Genomic DNA, 27,881 nt, shown 5'->3' with positions numbered 1-27,881 from the left:
GGCATTGTGTAACAGGATGTATAGGTGTATGAGTACATATGATGAGTGAGTACATGTATGAGTGACTGTATAGGACTGTTGGTGAATGAGTGGATGTGTATGTGGATCTTAGAATTACTGAAGAGGTTGTTGTAACTGGTATTGGTATGTCCATTGTTTTGAAACTTTTAGTCTCTATTTTTGAATGTGTGTATCAAAGGTTATATTAGGGTGAGAGGAGGTCTGCCACTCTATCACAAGGATGATGTCATCAGTGATGTCATCAGTGATGTCATTTGAGATGTCATCAGTGATGGCATGAGTGATGTCACTGACCATGTCATGAGTGATGTAATATGTGACGTCATCAGCAGTGCATTGCGGGCGCGCGAGTTATAGTTAGCTGAACTAACTATAACGGGGGAATTTCAATGGTTTTGTACAAGTGAAAAGTCCAGCTAACTATAACACCCCTATACACCTAACACTATAACACCCCTATGGTTTTTTCAGTGAATTTCTGAGGTTTTTTAAATGCTAATTCCTAACTATAACGTGCCTGAAACCTATGGTTTTTTCTGTGAATTTCAAAGGTTTTTTAAATGCTAATTTCTAACTATGCCTACAGAGATAGGACATGTGAAGAAAGTAGAAAAAATGCACAGAAAGAAAAAAAAGAAGTGCAGAAAGAAGCAACAGAAGTCCTCAAAGACGAAGAAAAGTGCAGGAAGAAGGATAACGTGCAGAAAGAACAAAAAGAAGAGCAGAAAGAAGCCTTGTTGCAAAATCATCCTGTACCCTCAACTTTTTCAGACGGATACTGGTGGTAACTGAGTCTAACTAACCAGTCCTAGAGCCAGTGCTATGTTAAAAGACACTTAGAATACAGTGAAAACACCTACATACACTAGGGAACATTATGCGTTGGGGTCCCCCTGTGATTAGCATGACCTCCTCTGTAAGCCCCTAGTATATAATAGGGCAGGGGGATTAAAACTACCTCTTAAAACAGGCCACAGGGCGTTTTTGCACACGTTAACTCAGGCCCCGTCCCCTCCCTTCACCACTGTGTAAATACGCCCTGTGTCCGTTTTTAGTTGGGAGATTAAGTTCATTTGAATCCTGAGGGTCCCTAGGGTCCAACTAGCCCACTAGGTACCTCCAGTAAGTGCCACAGAGCTGCGTTGCAGAGAGGTGTAAAAAGTGGCACGGCCTGGACCACCTCTCTGCAATGCAGCTCAGTGGCGCTTACTGGAAGCACTTGGTGGGCTAGTTAGCCCCCAGGGGCCCTCAGTATTGAAGGGAAATTATATCCCCAATTTAAATCGTGCCATAGTGCGTGTTTGTACACGTCACCTCAGGCCCCGTCCCCTCCCTTCACCACTGTGTAAACGCGCCCTGTGGCTGTTCTGAGTTGAGAGATTAAGTCCCCTTGAATCCTAAGGGTCCCTACGGTCAAACTAGACCACTAGGTACCTCCAGTAAGCGCCACAGAGCTGCGTTGCAGAGAGGTGTAAAAAGGGGCTTGGCCTCAGAACACCTGTCTGCAGCGCAGCTCCCTGGCGCATACTGGAGATGCCTGTTGGGCTAGTTGGCCCTCAGGGACCCTCAGTATTGAAGAGGAATTAATTCCCCAACTTACAACTCACCAGGGGGCGCGTTTGCAGAGTGCTGCAAGGAGGGGGCGTGGCCTCCGGCACGATGCCAGTCTTTTATTTATTTTAATTTTTTAAGAAGGGGGGCTGTGTGGTTCCCCTTCTTATTCAAATTTATTGGCCCTGATGACCCCATCCCCCAGGGCCTGTCTCCTAATTATATTTATTTGACCTCAATCCCCAGGGCCGGCCACTGTTTTTTATTATTTTTAAAAAATATATATTTATAGACACACCTAGGACATGCTTGACAAACCGTACGTACCTATCACCATGACGATTTGCGTGATATTCATTAAAAGGCGACTATGCATACAATGAATCCACGTGGAATGTATTTACACCACTAGTGAAGCTCTGACATGTCTGATGCCCTACCGTGCCTAATCCCGGTAGACACCCTTGTCGTTTATTTATACAAACATGGGTAGCTATTGACGGGCACATTTAATACACATGCACACCAAGCCATTCAAAGGGAATTCGACACAAATTTGACCAAAACTATGCAAGAAACCCCCCTCACGGTTAATAAAACCCACATCCACTGCCGGATGTGTAATACTTTTTATTTTACTCTCTGGAAAGGGGACGAACATCACTTGAGAGTCACAGCGCGCTCCTGGCAGAGCCCAATGCTGTGTTACACCCACCATTGCCTGCTGAGTGCCCCACACCTCTGTGTTGTATTCCACCAGCTAGTGCATATGCTATGACACTCTCTAGCCCATGTGCACTGTAACACCACCCCGTGAATATGTCATGCCACACTTGTCTTCGCATGGGTTATATTGCCCCATCTAACGTGCCTTCCTCGATGCCTATGTTATAACGTACAGTGCTATGCCATACATATTACAATCTGGGATCCATATCTTTGTCACAGTGCATATGCAACGTTACACTCCCCAGCACATATTTTATATTACAACTTTAGAGACTAGTTAGGTTACACAACACTGCCCTGTGCATATTACACTCCAAGGCGCATATCGCATAGCACACGCTAGTGCCTGTGCTATCTCGCGCTCTCCAATGAATCTGTCATTGCGCACAATGTATTGCATATTATATTTCACGCCTGGTTCATCTTATATCACACTTTTTGGTGCATAGTTTATACCATACACTATATCTAGTTTTCATTTTCAATCGTGCTCTCAGGACTATGTTCTATATAACACTGTGTTCACCTACCCTTTTCACGGGCATTACATTTTGCGATAGGGGGTGGAGGGTCAGGGGGTGTTTCTGCCAAGTGAGCCCGGAGTCACAGTCACAAATGTACTCTTCTTCCTGAATAAAAGTGAGATTATGCTGCATACTTGTTCATATTTTAAGTAGTTCGCACAGACACACGTTTTAAAAACAATAAAGTTCTTAATACCCGCCTTCTCTGAACAGTTAGCTTGCTGCCCCATCCCCCTCCTCCCTATCCTCTGTTGTGTGAATCCATGGACTAGCCTCCTCCCTCCTGCCATGCATGGTCTGATGTGCTGCCACTGCCCTCAATTTAGTATGATGTACCAGTCCACTCCTCCTGCCCTCCATTGCCCAATTCTATGCACCATCATTGACCTCCTGCTTAAACTCTGTGCTTAGCTTGCTGCCCCTATTCTCCTTCCCCCTGCCCTCCGATGTCTTTGTGCATGCCCCTGCTCCATCCTTTTTGCCCACCATGTTCCATGGAACTGCCACTCCTATCTACTCTGAGTGTTCTGTTGAGCTGCCACTCCCCTCCCACCTGCCTAGCATTGTCAGATGACTGTAACCTGTCCCTGCCACCTCCACCCTGCCTGTCCACATGCCATGCCCCTATCCTCTTCCTCCTGTCCTACATGGTCCATTGTACTGCCACACCCTTCTGCCCTCCCTGGTCTGCTGTGCTGCAACTGCTCCTCCTGCCTGCCCCATGTGGTCTGTTGTGAGGCCCCTTCCCCTGAACTTTCTTGTCTGTGCACAGGTCCTGACCCTCCCTTCTATCCTCCATCGTCCTTTGTGCATGCCCCTGCACCCTCCTTCTTGCCCATCATAGCCATTGTGCTGCCACTAACCCTCCCACTTGCCATGCATGGTCTTCTGTGCTGCCATGGCCCCTCCCACCTTCCCTGTGTGGTCAGTTAGCTGCCCCTGACCCCCTCCCACCTTCCCTCCATGGTCTGTGTGTATTCCATCACAGTCTCACTGTTGCTCTTCATGGTGTGTCTTGTTTCTAGTGCCCATCCTGCCTGACCTCCATGGCTATCTTGCTGCTCCTGCCCTGCCCCCTTGCCCCCAGCCCTCTGTTCACATGTGCAGACCCCTACTCCCTCCCTCCTGGCTTGTCTGTTCCATTTTAATGCCCCTGATCCGTCCCTCCTGGCCTTTATGGTCTGTTATGCTGCAGCTTTCTCTCCTGTCTGTCCATTATGGTCAGTTAGCTACCATTGGCTCTTGCCCCTCTGTTCTCTGTTGTCCATGTGCATGGTCCTGTCCCCTCCCTCTTGCTTTCTATGGATTGTTGTGCTGCACTCCCGTCCCGCATGCCCTGTGTGGTGTATTGTGCTGCTGTAAACCCTGATGCCTGCCCTGCAGGGTCAGTTTGGTGCATCTCTCCATGTCCCTCCTGTCCTCTGTTATCAAAGTCCATGTCCCTACCCCATTTCCTTCCATGATCCATTGTACCATACTTGCGAACATTTTGAACTTGGTAAGAGGGAGATTTTGAAAAAAAACTGGGGTATTGATTTTCTCCTTTGAGTTACATTGAAAAAGAGGAGATTGTAGACAGGAGACAGATCAAATAAAGCCCATTTGAGCTTAAAAACATTGGACGTTTCCTGGCTGAATCGGGTCTGTTGGCATGTATGGTTGTACCACCATTGCCTCTTCCTTCTGCCCACAATGGTCTATTACATTGCCACAGCCTCTCTTGCAAGTCCTGTATTGTTGGTTTGTTGCCCCTGCCCCCCTTTCCACTGCCCTCCATAGTCTGTTGTGCTGCCACGGCCCTTCCTGCCTGCTCAGTGTGGTTAAATTGTTGCCTTTGCACCCTCCTACCTGCCTTCAATTTTCAGAGTCCGTGCCCCTGGCCTCTGCCTCTCAACAGTATCCTAATGAACAACTAGATTGCTAACATTCTATATTTATTACAAAAGTGTGGAACGCCTGACGTCATCTTGATGTAATCAAAACTGTAATACCTAGAGCATTTCCTTTAGAAATTACATATATGAGAGCGTCTTATTGGCATCAAAATTATGGTTAGTGCTCTAAAAGACTAAAATAAGGACATATTTTCTGAGTTTTCAAATAGCGACAAAGCACTTTTAAATTATTTGTTATCATTATGTTTTTTTATCCAGTTGACCACTTGATTAAATGTAGCACTTAGGGGAGAGGATGTGGTGTTACTTCCAGAACTGCAGACTTTGCAACTGGGGAACCAGGTTGGAGTTTCTGCTTCAGCTCGACATTCTGTGATTCTGGTCAAATCACTTAGTCTCCCCATGTCTACAACCAAAATGAATTTGTTCTTGTGTGATGTAACCAATGCTCATGTAAAGCACTCCAATACCTGACAAGTCTGCACTATATAACACTGCAAAAACACACAATAATAAGTGTTTTGCACACTTCTGTCATTGGGCTATATTTGGGCTACATCTGGGTGATTTTGGGCTACATTTGGGCTCTTTTGTCTCCGGGGGCCATCTTGGGAGATTTATTTGTTATGAAGTTTCCTAATTTCCTCATGTACTGCAGTCTCCTCAGTAGGAAATGCTTTCAGTTTTTTACTTTGATTCCATCATGAAGGTATTCAGATATGTCACACATTTGCCATAAATTCTGAATGTTAGCACTCTAGTTGCTCATTAGATCACTGTAGTAAAACTACTGTTCACCATGGAAGTCTGCTCCTGGTATCAAAAGTGCATGTTTCAATCTGCATGTCAGAATTTTTTAATGAAATAGAAGAGGATTTGAGAAGTCACTCAAAATGTGCCCTCTTTTTCTTTCTTCAGCATTAATCATAATTTCTATGGCAAAATGAACCCCCTCATTGTGTTCCTTTTTAAATTAAATGTTTTAAGTGTTACCAGTTTATTCCAATCAAGATGGCTTCAGGTGTGCCATACTTTTGTCATAATGAAGACAGTAAGCGCTCTAGTTGTTTTTAAGAACACTCTGGGACATTCTGTCATTGGGCTATACTTGGGCTACATCTTGGTGATATTTGGGCTACATTTGGGCTCTTTTGTCTCTGGTGGCCATCTTGGGAGACTTATTTGTTATGAACTTTCCTAATTTCCTCATTTACTGCAGTCTCCTCAGTAGGAAATACTTTCAGTTTTTTACTTTGATTCCATCAAGAAGGCATTCAGATGTGTCACACATTTGCCATAAATTCAGAATGTTAGCACTCTTTTTGCTCATTAGATCACTGTAGTAAAGCTACTGCTCACCAGGGAAAACTGCTGCTGGTATTGAAAGTGCATGTTTCAGTCTGCATGTCAGAATTTTTTAATGAAATAGAAGAGGATTTGAGAAGTCACTCAAAATGTGCCCTAATTTGTCTTTCTGCAGCACTAATCACACTTTTTATGGAAAAATGAACCCCCTCGTTTTGTTCCTTTTTAAATTAAATGTTTTAAGAGTTACCACTTTAATCCAAGCAAGATGGCTTCAGGTGTGCCATACGTTTATCATAAGTAGGACTGTTAGCGCTCTAGTTGTTCTTTGGAAGACTCTGGGAAGCTGCAGTAGAACACAAAGGAATCAACTGACAGTCTCTGCCCTTGTTGGATGTACATGTTTTACTGAGAATGTCAGACTTCATTCTCACATGACTGAGAAAGATAATGTGAATTTACAGAAAATAAGCTCTCAGTTTAGCTTATAGATCACCTTCCAAACCTCTGTGGGAAAAGCATGAGAAAATATTTTTCTCTCAATCATGATATCCCAGCAGAAGGCTTTTTCACATGGTGAAATCACCTTAGAACATACCACAATTCCTAAAATGAGTATGGTACCATCAACAAATGATTTATAATGTAACTAAAGTCTTAAAACCTTCTATTAACTGCAATGCTTTTTAATGAGGTGCTATCATGTATATTGGTCCCAAGATGGCTGCCAACACTTCTTGGATGAAGTGCTGACAGCCAATCAGATCTCAGGATGAGATGTGTTGTTAGGCTCCGCCCACATATATATATGATTTTACTTTTGATTTTCTCAGGAACTACTGAACAGATTGACACCATATATGCAAAAGGCACATCCCTGAGCTGAGGACTACCTCTGCCAAATTTCAAGTAATTCTGTTCAGCCGTTCGGGCTGTACCTTGGACTAAAGGTCCCTATGGAAAATTGCATGGGAAAAACGTGTTTTGGGACCCCCCTTTTTTCTCAGCCCCCGCTTGACGAATCCCCCCGAGACTTTCAGGGTAGGAGCGGAGCGGAGCGCCCCACCTATTTTGAAAATTTCGCAAGGATTCGTCAACCGGCGCCAAAGTTATTCCAAATAGAATGTTGCGGATTTCCTATGGAAACACGGTCCTAACTATAACTATCTACTGGCGACCGCCAGTAGATAATATATATGTATGTATATATGAATTCCCTCCTTGTGTATGGTGCACGTTGGCGAACGCGCCTGGACGCTAAATGTTCAAAGCAACTCCAATAAAATAGATTAGGGACGGCACTCCACGTAGTCCAGCATTCGGATTTATTTAAATGCTTGCATAATCTCGGCAATACGCCCATGCGTTTCAGCTCTACACGAACCTTGAACAAGTGCTGGTCACCATTCGGTACTTCACCTTTCCGAGGAGCACAGGGTGGTAGTTGTTGACATGGGGTGGTGAGGTCTGCCGTCCGTATCCTTGGAAGGTCGCATCAGCAGTCAGATGCAGGTCCTGTGGTGGCTTAGAATTGCCCGGCCGTGATCACTAATAGACCGGGGATGGTTCTTGTTGATGTGAAGAGCCCAGAACCTCTGGATTTTCACCTGGAGTCTGGTTCTTGCAGTTTTGAGGTTGGAGTAGTACACTCTGACACCATCCAAGTATCCAGGACCTGGTGATGCACCTCATGGGGGTTATGACTCACTGAAGCAGAGGCGAGCAGCAGGGTTCAGGCAGACCCAGTTGGTGCTGGTCAGATCGCCAGTTACAGGGAAGGCCTTTGGAAGCTTGTTGTGTTCCTTTAGCTCAAACAAGAGGCCAGCCAGCTGAACCATAGAGTCACTTCTGGGGTCCTAGGTTCAAGGCAGGCAGGTCCAGCCTTCCTTCTTTAGACATCAGGGCAGTCCTTCTTCTGAATCTTCTCAAGCACAGGAGTATTCTGATGAGAAGTTCTGAGGGTGCCGCTTTTGTACACAGTGCCAGCCTGTGTGTGGGGTGTCATCGGTTTTGTGTAACCCTAACTGGTTCTTTCCTTAGGTCTGGCTCCAGTCTTTCTAGGGTAGCAAAGGGCAGGCTGGTCTAAGTGTGGGCAGCATTTGCCATTGTCAGGGCATGCATATTCAGAAGTCAGAAAGGGTGTAGGCACAGCCCACAGTCTACTCTTTGAAATTAAGGAAGGGCTGAGTACAACCTCCCAATGCCATCCTGCTCAGGAGAGGAACACCCTCCCCTACACCCAAGGCACTTTTTCCCCCTGTCTGGAAGGAATACACATCACACCACAGGAGAGCCATTAACATTCGGGTGACCCTGGACACTGACAGAAAGTCATTTTTGGCTTAGGCAGAAAAATGCCAACTTTAAAAGTGGCATTTTTAGAATAGTAATTCAAAGTCAAACTTTATCATTAAAGAGGATGTTACATAGGGCCCCTGCTTAAAATACTTATCCACCACCTTCCGAGAACTCACATGCCCAATATACTTGCGTATTCTATGCCTCACAGCCGGCATACAACCTGTCACTTAAACTACATTAGAGTGGAAGAGGGACAACATGGACACCATCCCGAAACACGCGGGCATGACTTGTATTGTTTTAACGTTATCATTGATTTCTAAGTATAAACCGTTGGTCATTACCCCTCTTACCCCTCCCTACATTTTGTTTTTTCTTTTTCTTTTCTGGCCATTGGTTGTAGGCGAATGATCTGTGTTTTCCTCTTTCAAAACAATAAAAATTGATACAATCCTAAAGGGTATATATCTATGTGCTCTCAAACTGAAGTTATCACTTAATGATTGCAAAAGGTGATATAGTGTTATTCTATGAGAGAGCTAGCCTTGCTACAGTGAAAAACGACTTCAGGACTTTTTTTGTCAGCACATGTAGAACTTAAGTACACATGTCCTACTTATTAAATACCTTGCATCCTGCCCTATGAACCTTTAGTCAAAATGCAAAATTATGATTCCCTTGGAGAGAGAAATAAGCCTAGCCTCCCTTGGCTAGTGAAATCTGTGTAAAACAAATGTTTGGGACACTATGAAGACACGATTTATTGTCTATTCATTGTATTAACATAGCAAATCCATGATTAATAATTCTTAATGTAGGTGTGCCATCAAAAAATGGAGCAGTGAATAGTGACATTGATTGAGTAAAAGTATGTGAGTGCCATATGCAAAATATACAGTGTGGGGGTGATATTTTGTACAACCTCAACCCCAAGGCTCAAACTTTGATTGTTACAGGGTCATCATCAGGACCAAAAGGGTAGCAACCGATTCAGGACAATGGTTGTACATAATATTCCCAGCTGTGGCCGAACGCAGTCAAAGAAGAACATTTGCTGGTCTTCTTTGATTGCGTTTGTCAACGACTGGAAAAATATACCACAGTATAGAAGTAGCGGTTATGCCATGAAGAGGTAGGTATTTATCAAACTATTTAATCACTCTATAGAGATAAAACATTATCATTTAATGCTGCATACACAAACACCTTACTAGACACTATTTATTTGAAAACAGTTAGAAACGCACGATATATTAGAAGTCATATATCGCCTGTGTTTAGTACATTAAGCATTTCTGACCAAATCAAGACTGTGAATAATATTTTGTGACATATATGTACATGTGGAACAAGTGGAACAATGTGCCTCATATATAACACAAATGCTAAGACAATAGACAATCGAAGACAGTCAACGCAATTAACATGTACACTCAAAAGTTTGTTTGATTGAGCACCCAAGTATTGTTGATACCCTTAAAGAAAGGAAGTGTTTTTCATCATATCTTGTACATGTCTATATGGGTATGGTACGCTTTATTCATGGCACATCGACGTTTCAACCTCCTCGTGGACGAGTGTAGTTAGGTACCTCTTCGTGGCAGAACCTCTGCTTCTATACTGTTGTAATTCCCCAGGTTCTGCATGTTACTGAGACACCCCATTATTGTTAATGATGGAAAAATATACAGGGATTTTTCACTGCTCTTATGACTGTGGTTAGGACACTGATGGTTGGATTGACTCCTCTGTGAGCTGCTTCCTAAAACATCTTAAGTATAACCATTGTGCAGATGATTCTGTTGCTACCACTTTGGTCCATACAGATAGTTGTGCACCAAGTCGGACTCTAGCAATCAAGTCAGTTTATAGCAGCAGGGCATAACATATAAAGGCCTCTTCCTGACTGGCTGTTCGAAGGATTGCGTTTAACCAATCCCAGTCCACCAAACCAAAGACCTTTTCAAAGTTAACCATTAGGAATGCCAGAGGACCTTGGAAACTATTGACTAAGGCCAGCATATTGTGCAGTTGGCAGATAATTATGTTGAATGGAGCACCCTGCATAAACCTACATTGGACTTTGTAAACCAATGATCTGATCACTGTCAGTAGGCTATTCATCAGAACTTTAGCAATAATTTTTGTCTCTATATTTATAAGAGAGATAGGTTGATATGCTTAAAGAGCTATCCAAGGGAGCCCCTGATTTAGGAATCATGACTGTCAGAGAGCAATAAGTCACACTTTTGACTCCCTTTCTCCGGGAACTCATCAAGCATAGCTCTAAATTGCTGGAATGGAGTGAGAAGCTGGAAGAATTTAAATGGGAAACAATTTGAACCAAAAGACCTTACTTCCTGGATCTGTGACAAGGTCTCTGCCAGCTCCTCCCCAGTGCTCTTCGTATTTGTTCAGCTGGGCCCTCTGCATATGAGAGAGAGCAAGAAGAGGCAAGTCCCAAACAACTAATAGCAGGGCTTGCAGATCTGAAGGGCTCTGCGAGGTATACAATGATGAGTAATGTTCACTGAACTCAATTAAAACCCACTGGACGTTTTCTGGGTGTGATGTGCACAGTATTGCGCTGGAGCACTAGGTCATGAGCCAAATGATACCGGGCCTCCAATCCCAGGACAGCGGCCTCCATACCATTGATCTTCACTGTTTGTTGGCAGCAGTGCCAGCCAGACAGCTGATGATCCGCCCCATATATGTGGGCTTAAATGCCTCCCAGAGAACAGCCTGTGACTGAACTGAGCCATTGTTCTTCCCAAAGTACCCCTCAGATTCAGTAAGGAGACATGCTTAAAACTCGGAAACAGTCAACCACTGAGCAGATAATCTCCAGCCATAGCGTTTGTGACATCCTGACCCAGTTACACGCAATTTAAAAGAATGATCAGAGTGGCCTCGAGCCATGATCTTGTCATCTACGACCTGGTTCATATTTTATACTGGTACAAAGACATAATCCAGCCTAGAATAGGAGCCATGGGGGCTACAGCAACTGTCCTCAGTATGAAACCTGCGCCAAACATCATAGAAATCCTTAGTGTCTACAAAGCTAGCCAATGGGATAGGAAAAAGAGTCACCCCTTCCCTCTGGACCCTTCTTATTCCGCACCCAGTACCAAATGACCCATTGGAAGTTGTGAGATTAGACAACTTAGCTGTTCAACCATCAAAGAGGATAGAGGTGGGGAAGTGTGAACACAGACAAAGGACAGGATTAGATTGTACAGCATTCCCGTGATAGCAGTATAGGGGCCAATACCATGTCATTATAACGATCCCACGGGAACCCCTGACAATTTCGGCATAATAAGCTTTACCGTAGCCAAAACTCTGCAAGTAGCGGCATTTGTTTCCTATGAGGAGCGTCTCGTGGAGGATTAATATATCCGCCTCATTCCTCTTGGTCTTCTTGAGAACGGCGCTTCACTTTAGCTTGTCCAGCATGTCATTGGCATTCTAGGAGAGAACTCTAGTATGGTCTAGGAGAAATGACGTATGCCTATCCACAATCATCTGTGAGAAATATGGTTCCATGCTTTCCACGTCCGTGTGATAAGTAAACACTAACCAAACAGAACATTCCCCATCTACTCACTCCGTACCTCCAGAACCCAAAGCATCTGTCGTGTGGCTATATGTAGCCAAAACACCCCAACACATCCCTAGGTAGAACACAGGCAAAAAACATAAAAGAAATAAACACTTTCTAAATAATAGAGAGGCACAGCACCACTACTCCCGGTCCAGCCATGTGAAGTATCCGGTCCAAGTCAACATCTCCACAATGGACCATTTCCCAACAGATCTGTCCCTCACCCATCATATTCGGATTGTCATCAGTCGCCTCCATCCCCGGAAGGGAGTGGTTCCACAGCAGCTAGGAATACCGAAGTCACTGAGGCGGTGCAGACCTCTGCTGCAGAACAGACACAGAGGCATATAGGTCAACTGCTCCTATAAGCCACCTACACCATGTCCATCCACTAGTCCATGGCAACCACCAGAGTGTCCACAGCTGGGTCCAACTCAGTCCCAGGTTCACAAGCCATGTTTTCTCCTGCACTCCCAGATCTAGGGCGGTGTCAGATTCACCTTCTATGCTCCCCAGTCTTCACTGATGACAGAGTGTTAGGGACTCACTTCTGGGTTCAGACAAACCACAGGCCCCTCAGATGGTTGATGCAGATGAGGGGTGAGAATCCAAAGCTGTTGAGGTGATCCATTTCCCTACAGAGGATGTACTTCACGGTGGAACACCGTCCTGGTACAGAACACGCCAATGCTCTGCCCAGATTTTTCCGCCTTAGTGAAGAGAACTCCCAAGGGGTGGGTAGTTCTCCCCACATTTCAGTGGGAGGGGACACGTGTTAGACCTGGCACCATTGGTGTGGGTCTCCCTTCTATTTGTTTGCTGTTGCCACTTGTGTTTTTGCTATGTTTTTTCTGGTCTATATGCTTTCGGCACTTTGCCACTGCTATTCAGTGCCAAAGTGCAAGTGCTCCCTATTGTAAAGTGTTGTATTGGATTAGTGACTCCATGATTGGCTTATTTGATTTACTTCTCAGACCCTAGTACAGTGCACCATGTGTGCCCATGGCCTGTAAATTCAATGCTACCGGTGGGCTTGCAGCACTGATTGTGCCCCCCCCACAGAAGCAGCTTGTAAAATATGGCTCAGGCCTGCCATTGAAGAGCCTGTGTGCAGTCTGGGACTGACATGACGACTTGGCAAGTGCACACACTTGCCAATCCCTAAACCTTCCCTTTTCTACATATTAGTCACCCCTGAGGTAGGCCCAAGGGCAGGGTGCATTGTATGTAAAAGGTAGGACATGCCCTGATGTGTGTGGCCTGTCCTGATAGCGAATTACAGCCAATTTCGTTTTTCACTTTTGCAAGGCTACCTATTCCCATAGGCCAGAATGGGCAGTTTGATTCTAACATCTTATAATCCTAACTGACCCAGGGACCAAGGTATAAATTCGAGTTTACTATGCCTGAACTCAGAATGTTGAAATACATCTTTTAGTGAGGGTGATTTTTACATTCTGTGTTTGAAAATACCACTTTTAGAAAGTAGGTATTATCTTGCCTCACCATCCAGCATGTGTCTGCTAGGGTTGTGTATTCCATGTCTGGTTTGTGAGTGACAGTGGGCAGGAGAGAGCCTTGGCTCCAGCAGTCTGATGGGTCAGGGCTGGGCCGAATAGGACCTGCATTAAATAGAGAGTAGGGGGCAGAGATTTTCTTTCACTGACCTGAGCCATCATAGAATCGAGAGTAGGGAGAGAAGATTTCCTTTCAGCTACCTGGGCCAGGTCTGCTCTCAAACAATGCTGTCTCCACCTCCTGCCAGGAAGCTGCACCCAGGAGGACATAACTGGTTTTGTCTGGGCACATACACCCTCTGCCTTCAGAGGACAACGGATTCTGCAGTATAAATATTGGGGCCCAGCCCCCATAACTTTAGATCAATTCTGGGAATCAAGACAAACCATTGCCAAGGAGAAGAACCAAAGAAGCTGAAGGTGGAGACTAACCCTGTGCTGTGCTATTTCTGGGGTTGGCCTGTAGTGGTTACTTATTTGCCAAGGAAAGGAGAAAAGGAACTTTGTGAACTTTCATCATCTTGAAGAAGAATCTCCAAGGGCTTGAAGTTCAGCTTGCCTCCTGTCTGAAGTCACAGGGACACCAAGACTTCACCACCAGCTCTCCCTGAATTTCCTTGCTGGGAATTCTGCCTGCAGAGAGGTGCCTGCTGTTGTTTTGGGCCCTCTGGGGACTGCGTGTCGCTGGAAGCTGGAAGCGCTACGCATCGAGGAAGAAGCGTGTCGACGCCGCAGCAGTTGCTGTTGCATCACCGAGGAAGCGTGTTGCCGCCGCAGCTGTTCGCCGTCACATCACCGACGAAGCGCGTCGCATCACGGGAGAAGCGTGTCGCCACCTCAGAGGTTGCCGTCGCATCACCAGAGAAGCGCATCGCAGGGCCTGTCGTGGCTCAAGAGTTCACCGGGTCACCGCACGGCCATCAGAAACGCATAAACTCCCCACACAATAAGGAAGCGACGCATCACCTCCCCTGCTCTGCAGTAAGGAACCAACGCATCCACTCTCCTGAGTGTAAGGAACGGCGCATCAACTTCCCTGCGACCCTTTTGTTTTTATTGCGTGACGCATCCCAGGTACTTTGAGAGTAAAGTGTCACATTTACGATCTAAATTGAACTAAGCTATTTTCTACCATTTTAAAGACTTATTGTGGATTTTTGTCGTTTGGTCTTGCGTTAAGTCTAGTAAAGATCACTTACTTTTCTAAACTGATGTAGTGTCCATTTGTGGTGTTTTCACTTTATCACTGTATGTGTTCACAAATGCTTTACACACTGCCTCTGAGCTCTGAGATAAGCCTGTGTGCTCATGCCAAGGGGGGGAGAACGGGTTATCCAGGAGTGTACCACCCTTTCCCTGACTAAAAGCAAGGGCCCCTACTTGGTCAAAGGTACCTACCTCTGTCAACTAGAGACCCCCATTTCTAACACAGAGCCTCTGGGCTGATCCACTGGCAGTGAGCCAGGGGTACGCAGTGATTATTGTTCAGCTTCCCAATCCCAAGCCACCTCTGGGATTTCTAGGAAAGCCTTGCAGTGCCTTATGACCTTAAGAAGACCGCAATCAAGATACATCGTCCTCAGCTTCTGCATAACTCCTTGAAAGACTGACTCTGTTGCTGGACCGGCCTCGTGTAATCAGGGAATATCCGATCTTGCTGGATTCGTTCAGGAGCTGATCCTTTCTTCTGGTCTCCCAGAGTATAACATCATGGCCTGCTGTGATTAAGGATCCTGGCAACGGTTGGCCTGGAGGGAGCCCTAGGAGTCAGGTGCACGGCCAGGGCCCGGTGATCCTCTCTCTGATGAAACAACCCCAAGTACCTGGCTAGGCTACTGGGGATGGTGCACAATAAATACCCCTTTGGGCATACCCAAAAATGTCAACAGTGCCTGAAAGAGGATGACCTAAAAAAAACACTGGAAACAATGTGTCTGACCCAGAGTCCTTTTTTGCATTACAAACAACTTTGACCTTCCAGAGTTAAAAAGAGGCAAGAGAAGGTCACCAATACATTTATATAGGAATATTCCTTGGGTATGCAAAAGATGCCCCATTATCATTGACTATTGTCAGAGTCACCGCGTAGAGTGTGTGATATTTTCACTGTCTCTCTGGCAGCAATGAGTTACTCTTATGCTGTTAGAACATCCTAAAGCAAAGCCATACGCCTTACTGACTCGCATACTTGAATTGTTATGTAGATTGTACCGTGGCTGAAGACGGTGGCCGAGGCATGCAGCTGTTGTAGTTTAGTTGGAACTTAAGGATGTTTTTTTGTATCTACTCTCTTTAATTAGTGTGAATCTCCCAATTCTGTACCATTTGTATGCAGGCGAAGTTTCCAAAGTTTATGCAATTACATTGATCTCAGAATCTGCCCATTAATCTTTGACTCCTGCAAACCTCCATTTAAGAAAAAAATTCTGACTCCAGGTTAATGCCTTCTAGACATGATCACAGCATGGCATTACATCAGATCGAAAGTACAGTTTGCCATCTATGCTATGGGTGTAACTTCCTTTTGTTCGCCACACAGCCTATTGAGAAAAGTCTCGTTCTCGACTTTTCAAATGTTAAATCTGCGGCTAACTTTCAGGCAAACCCGGCTTGCAACTGCCAGTGTCGCACAAGCAGTAGAAATGCTACAAATATGTTTCCATGTTTTTACGTTTTTTTACTTTTTGCACCAGTGCACAACAGTTCCACTGATGTTTCGCGAGGATTGAAAGTGAATGATATGTGCGGTATCAAATCGGCCTTAAGGCACTTTTCAAAACAGGGCGTCTCTTTATAGCCTGCGACAGAAAACGTTTTGAAGACAGTTCACAAAAGAAGTGTTAATTGAGACAAGACCGCAGACTACCGGTAAACCTGCACTTCAGATGGCGAAATAAAAAGCAAGCAGGAAGTGTACGTCACAGCCCAGGGCAAACAATAGCGCAAACAAAACAATTTGAGGATGAGACGCGCCCAGCCGGCACCCCCTGTGTATATTATGTTAACATGTGCTTTGTGGTTTCAGAGTTCTATCGCTAGTGACGAAATGTCCTTTTAGAGGCTAGATATCTGCTTTTAAACTAATACTCCCCTGGCGCAAGAAAGAGAACGGCAAATAAAGGAAAGCCTCGCGGACAAAAGGATAGGACTGAACGAAGGATGCACCCATTGTGCGACAACCCCCTCCTCGCCAGGCTTGCCAAGCAACAGCAGGCCCTGTACTACTTTGTTCGGGTGCAGGTTGCTTATTCAAGGCAAATAACGACTACGTCACTGCCTGCCGGGCTCACTTGGAAAATATGGGGCAGGTTTACGAGCCCCGTGCGCCACTTTTGTGCCGCCGTTGCGTCACTTTTGAGAGGCAACGGCAGCGCAAAGCTAGCGCCATGCTGCGACAGATTTACAACGTGACGCATCTAGGGAGATGCATCATGTTGTAAAGCCCTGTGTCACATTATACCCGCATCAGGTTTAATGTATGCAGGGTGGGCGTTACTTCGGAAAAAGCCTCGGAAAAGTGACGCAGTGAAATCTACAAGATTTCACGCAGTCACTTTTTCGACGCTGGTGCGTCAAATCCTTACGCCTGCTTCAAGCAGGCGTAAGGCGTGACGCACCATATTAGGGATAGGGAAGGTTGGAACTATGCTGGAGTTGCGTCACGCTTGCGACACAACTTCAGCACTGCGCCAAGCTTACGCCGGCAGATGCGTCACGCATCTGCTTGTCCTTGCGCCACGATGCACCGCATAGTAAATGCAGCCTAATGCGGTGGCGCAGGGGCAAACTTGCGTGACGCATCTTCCCTGGCGCATCCCTGCTGATTTGCAGGGATGCACCAGGGAACGAAAGGGGCAGATTTACTAGCCCCGTGCGCCACTTTTGCGCCGCCGTTGTGTCACTTTTGTGACGCAGCGGCGGCGCAAAGCTAGCGCCATGCTGTGACAGATTTACAACGTGACGCATCTAGGGAGATGCGTCACGTTGTAAAGCCCTGCACCTCATTAAACCTGCGTCAGGTTTAATGTATGCAGGGTGGGCGTTACGTCGGGAAAAGCCTCGGAAAAGTGACGCAGTGAAATCTACAAGATTTCACGCAGTCACTTTTCCGACGTAAGGCATGACGCACCATGTTAGGGATAGGCCAGGTTGGAACAGTGCTGGAGTTGCGTCGCGCTTGGGACACCACTTCAGCACTGCGCCAACCTTACGCCGACAGATGCCTCACGCATCTGCTTGTCCTTGCGCCGCGATGCACCGCATTGTAAATGCGACGCATCTGCGGTGGCGCAAGGGCAAACTTGCGTGACTCATCTTCCCTGGCGCATCCCTGCTGATTTGCAGGGATGCACCAGGGAACGTAAATCTGCCCCTAAAGACGTCCAGTGTTCTCAGCAGGGTCAGCAGTGTCGTGGCTGTGGCAAAGATAGATGATCTCACCGCTTGTCTTGGCAATAAAAAAAACACACATCTTTGGTTCAAAGTAGGCCCCAGAGACCCTGGGCCCTGTTCCAGTTGCACCTGCTGCGTTGTTGTTAGCAGCGCCCCTGAGGGCCTGACTGGCCATTTTGCCACCTTGGCATTTTTCAGGTTTTCTACTGGCTAGGGCCCGGGCTACTTTCAGGGCAGGCTGATGCCAGATCTAAGCAGGCGCCTGTCCCGTGGCCTCTTTCTAGTAGAGGTCTCCTGCAGTGTGGGGCTGGTTGGAACATCTTTTAAAGACTGATTTTGGTTTGCAGTCCCGCCCTGCTTACTATGGGATAGCATTGATTAGTAGGAGGGAATTTACAGGCCTGTCTCCAGCTATGAGAGATTCATGAAACTTGTACGTACATTTTCACCTAGGCAGTGCCATTTAAAGGTATTTTGGCGTAGAATAGTATACATTTTTCATACCCTAGTACATTTTTGAATTCGAGGATAAGCCTTGCCCCACCCCCTCGCTTGCTCTCATATTTAGCCCCAAATGTTGACTCAATGCTGGGTTAAGCCAGATTTTTCTAATTTTCTACATCAGCATATTACTGTACATTTTTCGTAATGCTGCAGTCTGGTTGGTGTATGTTTTCAGTAATTGTACGCAATGATATAATAATGCACACAAATTTCCAATTCGCACAATGTGAGAAATGCACACACTTTTCCTAATTTTCACAATGCTACCACAATACACATTTTGGCCAGTTGCACACCCTTACCCTAGAAACAGACATGTGCCCCATACTCACACAAGCTCCCAGAACCAATGTTCAGGATTTTCAGTACCGGAATTTCCCGCCAGGGCCCACATTACAAGCTCTTTCGAGTTTCTATGCAGTGATACCTATAGGCGAACGAGCCACAGACGGCTCGAGACAGGTTCCTGGTCCTGGCTCAGCTTGAGGTCCTCTTGGAACCTCGAGCCAAAAGCAAGCCGAGCCGAGCCGAGGCTAACTGTGGTTTCTGCTGCCCACCTTTTTTAACTCAGTCACCATTTTCTAGAAAGTCTTCTACTTTCTGCTCGATTTAACAAGTAATGTGTATTTATTTGACACAGTGTACTGATGTAGCTCATCGGAGAAGTGGAGAGAAAGCATTACAATTTGATGTAAAATGGGAGAAAGAGATACATATTTAGTGACTGAATTACACAAGCAGGAAACCTCGGTTCACACCTACATCCCATACTTAGCCAAGTTCTGCGATCGTAGGCAGTTACCTTATTTTACAGTGTTATCATTTTCCTTCAACACATTTGAAAGCACCTAGAAAAACATCACCTCAGGAAGTGGGCTGACATCAACCAATATCTTTTTAATGGACTTTACCACAGATCTGTCCACACCAACCTGTGCTCCATACACTTTACATATAAAAACGGGCTTGCCCCATGGTTCACTTATGGTATGGTAATAAGACGGTGGCGGAGGGGCATGTATCTTTCTACGGTATTGCTTAGAAATTATCAGTTCTGAGAAAGGCCACTCCGTGTAGTGAGTAAATCTGTTGCTCTAAAGCGAAACACCTCAGCATGTTCTAGAACTACACTAAATTCTATAGAGACTTTTCAATATGCAGTGTTGTTTGCACAACCTACTTACTAAATAGGGTGTTAGCTCGTATTAGGCCTTTAGGAGCCCAGCCAGACCCTTGGCCTGGCTCTGTTTCGGCTCTGTTCATTCGCAGTGTCACATACTTCTAGTAATTTTGCAGCGGTCATTTCTGATATTGGAGGCATCAGCAGTTCAGGGACGCTTCATTACAGGGCCTTTAGGTGGTATATCCAGACAAGTGAGGAACAATTGTGGAAGTTGGCATTATCACACTGATTCCCGCGGGCCAGTCTCCTGTTTTTTGGTCCACTTACCATCTGGAGATATTGGCTGATTTTTGCAGCTGAAATAGGTGTTGGGCAAACAAAGTGGTGTAAACTGGGAAACAGTAGCACAGACCAGCTTAGAGACCAGCTCCTACACAAGAAGCGCCTAGAGGCATGCAGGTAATACCGGCCATAAATAAGGCACATCACATGGTACAATATTCCAAAAAGACTTTATTTAGTTTTGTTATTGTTGCAGGGATAATTTTTTGAAATGTAATTTGAATGGGGCTGCGCCACACTCTAACACATTCAACCTCGTTTTGTTAGGGTACACGCACACTTAGGCAAAGGGCTCTACAGTTTAAGAGATTAAACTAAGAAATAGATTTTTCCCTGTGCTCAACTATCAGCAAACTCACCGTTTCCCATATTTGTGGTACCAGATATCGACCAGCCATTAAAAGGGGCAGAGGGCGTGGCCATCGGTTGCTGGGCAGATGTCTTTCCCCAACCCTTTGCTCTCTTTACTAAATCAGGTGTATTCAGACTTCCCAACTAAAATTGTATTTTTGTCTTCCTTGCAGTACAGTTTTCTCATCGTTGTTTTATTCCCATCAGGAACTCGTGAAGCTCTTGCACAGGGCCCTCGAATTAGCACAGCAGGAAAAGAGAGCATGTAGTGCCTACCTCACCGCACCCGATGAAAAAGACCGGTTGGAGCTGGTGAGGCACAAAGTAAGACAGATTGAGGACCTTACGAAGCGTGTGACAGAGTTGGAGCAAGTCAAGAAGGTACTGGCGGAAAGCAATGCACAGCAAGAGAGAGACATTGCTGAACTTAAAGAGCACGTTCAGATGCTGATGGAGAAGAACAGCTCCAAGCAGCAGGTCATCTTGAAGCTCACAGAGCATGTTTGCCAGAGTGTGTCTGGCTTTGCAAGCGATATTGGCCTTAATCCATCGGAGACGTTACGTCAACAATACGAGACAATTGAACATCTTAAGGTAAGGAAGTTAAATCTCCTTTTTAGGATGCCCCTGCATAGCGCTTGTGCTGTGCTTAAGAAATCTATTGTTTTTAATATAAACTTAAAAGGGACTTACATCCCACCTCCTCTTTATCCTGCCTTCTTATTGGTTCCTGTGGATGCCACTTACCTTTCCTCCATTTCTATTGGCTGTAGCGTATTTTCCTGCCTTTACCAATGCTTGTTCCTTGTCTGCTTCTCTTATCAGTTTCCTGCCGCCGAAATACTGTTAACATCTATATTTTCATAGAGTTTTGCCTTTTACTCTTGCAGCACATTTATATAAGAATTTATCGCCTGGAGAGGTTAAGGGGCAGATTTACAAGCTCCTTGCGCCACTTTTGCATCATTTTTAACATGGGAAAGGTGATGGAAAAGTGGCGCAAGGGGCTTGTAAATCTGCCCCTAAGTGTTTTGCATAGAATCACAGGATGTTGGACAGGGGATTCGAGACTCGAAGCTGGATCCCCAGCTCTCAAGTCAGCAGCTCTGGCTGCTGTGCCACATCCTCTCCACTACCGTGTTATCTGTCAGGGGGCTCTTTCCTTCCCCATGACAATGATCGATGAAAAAAGCTCTTTATTCATTACATAGGCGAAACCGATGCATTACCAATGCTTGCTTTATATATCACACACTCAAAAGGGAGGAATGCTCTTTTATTGAAGATGAATTATAAATATCGGTGTGATCTGCAAATGCCCATGCCAGCTACCATAGCATATACACCTTCCTTGGAATTTACTTTATCAGGTTATTGTTTACAGGTGAATCACTATAACTTTTTTGAGCTCAGTATCACACACACCCCCTTGAAGCCACAAAAAGTAATGCTAAATAGAAGACATACTCCCATGTTCACAAAAGAGTGCTTAGTAAAATAGACTAGGATTCCGTACCCGCTGGGATCATACATGAGCACTAAAGCACAAGGGCACAGATTTGTGGCATTATTTGGTAAACCTTCATTGTGTAAAATATGGGGATTCTGCATTTATAAATGTGTCCTTGGCGATATTAGTTTAGCTGGTGGTGCCATAGTATGGAGGATTAACTTTATAAACCTCTAAATATTGAGCACCGTAGCATCGTGCCGGCACCCCTTTGCATCCCCTCCAGCCCTGGGATAAACACCGGCGTTGTGACATTCCACTAGTACATTTAAAAGGGAAATTAGAGTATTTTATAAGGCATTTTCTGTGCATGTCACTTTACTGAGTGTTAGCTGTTGAGCGGGTGTCTGAGTTCTTGATAAGCAGATATGCCTTACACCTGGTTCATTATCAGCTTAAAAACATTAAAAATGAACCTTGGCCCCCATACTCATAAAAAGGACATAACAATACTTTTATATATTATTCAGCAGAGATAAAGTAGTCCCGTAATGATGCAATCTCATTCTAAAACGCACATGCACACTCTCTGTCTGTCTCCCTTTCTCTCGTTGTCTCTGTAGTTCATTGTATTCCAGAATTTACAAGGAGGACTATTTTAATTAGGTCTCTTTCTCTCTCTCTCTTTATCCTTTCTAACATGAGGTACGGGGGTGCACTTCCGGGGGTTTCTTCACCATTTTTTAGCCGAAAAAAACATTTCTGACTCTAAATCCGCTTTTTAAACTGTCTCACCACAGAGAGCCTGATTTAGAGTTTTATGGGTGGAGTGCAGTCCCTCTGGGTGACGAAGTATATTAACCTCCGCTACCCTGATGGACTACCCCCTGTCAAATTTAGAGATGACCGCCAGCCCAGCGTTCATCTCTGTACATTGAAGAGAACCGCCATTGAAGCGCCAATGTACAAAAGGTTTGGTGGATGGCCGCCATTGGTTTTGATGGCTGTTCACCAAACCTTTCAAAAGGTTTTATTTTTGCGAAACAAACCCCCAACGTGGAGTTTGTTTTTGAAAAAACAAGAACTAATGGCCCCCACAGTCTGGGAGTTTTCTCCCAAATTGTGGGCATCATTATAGTTTTTCCCTGACCCTCATTACCGGGTTTTTGTTGGCAGAGACCAACAGGAAAAAAATCCTCAAATATTCTATAATGGCCTCTACCACACAGCAGACCAGAAACTAAGCACATCCTCAGCAGGCATGACAATGTAATAAAAAATGAAGACATTAAAGTGAGATATGGCGAGCTCAGAACTGGTCTAAAATAGACTTCGTTACCAGATAATATGCCACTGATTCTGTACTGCAGCATAACTGGCAACCACAAAAACAATTCCTCCCTACACTTGTGGCTAACATTTCATAAATGCTTTCCCCTGCTCAGGGACAGACCCCAGTTAGCCGGAATGACTCCTCTTTTAAAGAAACATACAACAACTCTATAAGGCACCGCAAGTTATCAGTCATTTTATAACCAACCTTATCTCATCCAAACCCTGGAGATTAGCTAATTACAACACTACATCAAGCAAAACTAGCCCAATCAGGCTCCAACTCGGGCCGTCTTAACAGCATTATAGGCCCCCAGGCAAAGCAGTGCACTGGGCCCTGCCTACACAACCACTCACAGGAATAACAATGTTTAACTGAAAATTAGTGTTACATTCTGGTCTCCTTAGGGCCTCTATGCTCGTGGGTGGTCCATGAATATGAAATTTTATTTAAAAAAAAGAATTTAGCACAATAGTTAGACTGGATTGCCCAAGATAACCTTGGAGTTCATTGTACCTGATGAAATATTACATCACTTTACCAATGACGTGAGCCTGCATTACCAGTTCACTTCATCAGCACCAAAAATAAACAGCATAGGTCTTCTGCACCAGTAAGGCAAGCACCATTTACAACATTCACCACATTCATCATCAAATAAGAGTGATTGCATTTACTGTGACCACAATTATACACCAAGCATTGGCAATGTTAATAGGTCTGGCTTTAAAAGACTGTTGTATAATAATGTGAGCATTACATATAAATAGCATGGGAATGGATATTTATTTGTGTGGAATAAAAGAAATGTTGAATAATATTGGTGCAGGTTAAAAGTTTAGATGATATTTGCCCTGTCCAAGCAGACCTAAAAAAAATCCATGTAGTTTAAAGACTGCCCTCGTCCCATCTGTGCTGCTGCCAGAGAAAAACAACACAAATTGACTAGTTATCTAAGACACTTTAATAGCATTTCAATGTAATTTGTGTGCCCCTTAAAGTTTAAGCTCAGGCAGCTGGACAAATAAACAAAATGATCACAGCTGTGTGAAAGGCAAGCACTTTTTTTGTGTGGAAGCACACAACTTCTGCCCAATCAAAACATGTACTCCTGACTCACAACATGCCAGCGGAGTCAAATCCCCTCTCTCCTGGTTGTACTCACATAATTGTCTGGCAACAGCTGTGCTATCAAGCCAGACCATAAACAGCACCACATGCATTGTGTCTGAAAACATGACCTGCATTCTATGAATATTGTGGCCAAGGTGTAAAGAGTTCACTGCATGACGTTACAGTCCATAAACCATCTCTGTACTCCTCACTAACTCTGAAGACTGGATGTTGCTACAGTGGGATCTCCTGGGTGCTTCGTGGTGCTGGAGACACAAATGTAGTGGTCACACATATAAGCCCCACTGATGATTCTTAAAGCACAGCACTGAGAACAAGAAGAATGTGGCTGAAATACACCAGCAGCCAAGAAGTTAAGAAGTCCATATCCTGTGAGAGGGTTCAGATCTTGCAGGATTTGTGCAGTAGCACACCCCTACCATCACAGGTCCGCTGGTCCCTCAGTGGGAGGTTATGAAAGGCTACGGAAAACTACAGAAAGGTATTTAGAGTGGACAAGTGAAAAACAGTACACTCCTAGAAGGAATCACTGGGCAGCTAGACCGTCCAACCACTTGGGACCCCACTGTCCACACACCCAGACCACTGGCCCACCATGGACGCACCAACGGCTAGACTACTTGGAATATCAACAATACCAACTGTGATACAGGCTGTGAGACCCTAAGGGACACCCCACTACCACCCATGACCCTGGAACAAGTCTGATCAGAGAATCACAATCTGGATATGCCATAAGCATGCCCAAGTGGACACTCTGCCCACGTGTCTTCGGGTATGCTTCCTGAGATTCCTGAAAACACCATGACCTTCACTTCCACATGTAAACTGAAAACACATAAATCATTAAACTACCAGCATCCAGGCATACAGGTGGTGGTCATCTTTCAAAGATTCTACTGCATCTAAAACAATACCATTGCATGCTGGCCTCCGCAGATGCCTGTGCATACGTGGTGGCCATCTGGTGGGAACTCAAAGCCAATATGTGTTCTGCACAAGACATCTTGATTTTGCCAGTGCTTTTTAACTTTCAGATTATGTTAACCTGAGATCCTAGAATATCATTTGTCCCCTCTGTGAACCAATGCACGAAACCCTGACTAGTTTGTAAGCATTTGTATTTACATCAGTTTATTGTAATTGAAAAAAAAAACTCTTTCCTGTGCTAACTTGTCCATTATAAAAGTGTATTTTTTAAACATAAGCGGGTCTAGTTCAATTTGTTTTGTGTTCAGGTGATCTCAGTGCCTTTGAGGCATGAGCTGGCTGCTTCTAATGCACATACTGGTAACAGAATCACCCCCAGCCGCTTTAGTGCATTACTGGTCTCTACCTTTCGTTGAGACATTTGCTGGAACTGTTGAATGGAATTCTACATTTTTTGAGACTCGGTCTTACAAATCTCCAAAGCGGAGTGCAACACATAAACAAAGTCTTGTAGCTCCCTGTGTCGTGCTTCAAGGAGATTTAACGATTTTCCTTTTCTCTCATTCTAGGATGATCTGGAAGCCTACAAGACACAGAACAAGTTTTTGAACTCGGAAATCCATCATATAACGAATATCTGGACAAACATTGCAGAGCGAGAGAAAGCTCTTCAGATGAAGGCAAGACACATTTATATTTGTACTTAACTGCATCTGTTTTCATGGCAGCTTGAGGTGTCTCACTGTATAGATAACATAAGAGAGAGCAGCATTTCACTTCAGAACAGCATATGAGAGACAGCAGAACTCCACCGTGAGAATTAAACAATCCAGAGTTCAATGGAACAATGTACCATGAAAGTATGCGTCCTTAAGTTATCTAGTTAACTAGATTCAAGGAGAAGGACTTGTATACTTCTTGATCCTCAGTGGACACCATAGATTTACAGTTTCTCCGTTAAGTAAGAGGAAGTAGTCATGCGGAGGACTTCATGAGTGGCACGTGCTGTTTTATTCTGAGCTTGTGCTTCTATTGGGAGCCTTTGAGGTGAGGTTATGGCTGGGTAATGGGGTTGAATTACTTGCATTTTCAAACGAAATGAGCGACAATATTTACCTCTGCTCTAAGGGGAATAGATGGACACGAGCAAGGCCTGGGTGGAGAGAATCTCCATAGTCCAGTCTAGAAAGTACCAGCTCCTAAAATATTGGCGTTAGATCCAGGTGAGGAAAGAATTTTCTTAGGCACCAGAGTTGTTTAAGGTGACAGTTTTCACTTCTACGCATTGCATGTTAATTCTTTTATGACTCTGAGCCCACAGATACGTTCTCTGAAGATAAAGTTCAGGCAGGCATAATACTGAGGGGGTCATTGGGATGGTGGGCGGACTTGAGTCCGCCCGCCATCCTAGCGGTAATGGAACCGCCCGCCTGTCATGCGGCGGTCCCGCACCCCTAATCATGATGCAACCACCATCACGGCTGTTGCATCTGGCAATTTAACATTGCGGCGGGTGCTGCTGGCTGCAGCACCCGCCGCAATGTTAAATGGCCATTTTGTGCATTTCCCTGCACAACGTGGCAGGCACCGCGCGGTGCCTGCCACCTTGTGCATGGAATTGGAGGGGGTACCATGGGTACCCCCACAGAGGGGGCCCATAACGGGCCCCCCGAAGGCAGCCTCCACCAGCCTTTCCATGGCGGTTCCACCGCCGTGGAAAGGCTGGCTGAACCCAGCATTGTGATCGGGCGGGTGGTGCCTACGAGGCACCGCCCCCATTTCCACTGCCTTATCAACTCCGCCAGGCAATCGTTACGATTGCCTGTGGCGGAAAGCATGGCGGAAGCGTTGCGGGCAGGCTTTGCGCCCGCCACGCTTGCGGAACGATTCCTCCTGCCATCCTGATCTGGCGGGGGGAAATGGGCATGCAGATGGCGGAGGGACCGCCACTGCCAGGCCGGCAATGGCAGTCCCTACGCCATCCTAATGACCTCCTATGTTCCTGTACTATTTATTCCCATTCACTTCCAGTAAATAAGGAAGCCCTACTATTCAAATATTAGACAATTGAACAGTTTAAATATGTTCGTCTACCAACTGAGTTAATAGTTGAAGAGAGCTGGTCTTGTATACAGTTGGCTTTGGCAGTTAGGGTTTTTTTCTTGTGCATTTTTCCTAATAGTTTTGACTCTGCCAGCAGGATGGGCTACTTAAAGGAGTGCTACTTCATGAAGTGCCATTCTGTTGTTTCCGCACTTTTGCATTATTATTCTAAGGATGAGCAGGGAGTTGGAAACCCATTGATGAGTACGGTATGTCCGTGAGTCAGTCAAAAAAATCTTCAATCGGTTAATAAAATCCATAAAAGATACAAACATACACTAAAAAGATCCATGATAGACAATTGAGTACTGTATGTAACAACAGCATATTCGTATTAGTAGTGCAGTGACATTGATCTTGTCCTGGAGGATTTTGATAGACATGATTGAGCCTAAGTATGAGAGGATGTTAAGGAGGGATTGTGTATTTTGCAGATAAATAAGTAAATAGAAATAAAGAAATAAACTTGAAAATGAAAATGCCACCCCCATGGCTCAGTTCCTTATCCTTACGTTTGAGGTTTACTCAGACATGCATTGGGCAAGGGGGTGATTTAAGTTTGGGAGGTTTTTGTTTTGGTTTAGCAAGTACACTGCGATGGGATTGAAGCCGCAGAAGCCAGTGGGTCAGTGAGATGTCAAGGGCGGGAATGGCCTGCCATGAAAGATTGGGAATCAAGGCATCACGAGTTAGAAATAATCAGAAATAGAGTGAGTCGTGTAATGTAAGCCGACACGTAGGAAAGTAAAATATAGGAAAATATAGC

At 45.1% G+C, this 27,881-nt stretch overlaps 1 protein-coding gene across 1 annotated transcript in view; it reads left to right on the top strand.

Annotated features, from left to right (window-relative positions):
• TBC1D2 (TBC1 domain family member 2) overlaps window positions 1-27,881 on the top strand; it is a 416,182-nt gene that overhangs the window by 203,140 nt on the left and 185,161 nt on the right. The window contains exons 7-8 of the mRNA XM_085641125.1: window positions 20,373-20,759; window positions 25,582-25,692. Of these exons, the coding sequence (XP_085497251.1) occupies window positions 20,373-20,759; window positions 25,582-25,692 (498 nt within the window). The remainder of the gene's footprint in view (window positions 1-20,372; window positions 20,760-25,581; window positions 25,693-27,881) is intronic.

This window comes from Triturus cristatus, chromosome 2_2 (genome assembly GCF_964204655.1).
Source record: "Triturus cristatus chromosome 2_2, aTriCri1.1, whole genome shotgun sequence".
In the NCBI taxonomy this organism is placed as follows: Eukaryota; Metazoa; Chordata; class Amphibia; order Caudata; family Salamandridae; genus Triturus; species Triturus cristatus.
Note: the sequence above shows the minus strand (reverse complement) of the source record. Positions and strands in the feature narration are given on the sequence as shown.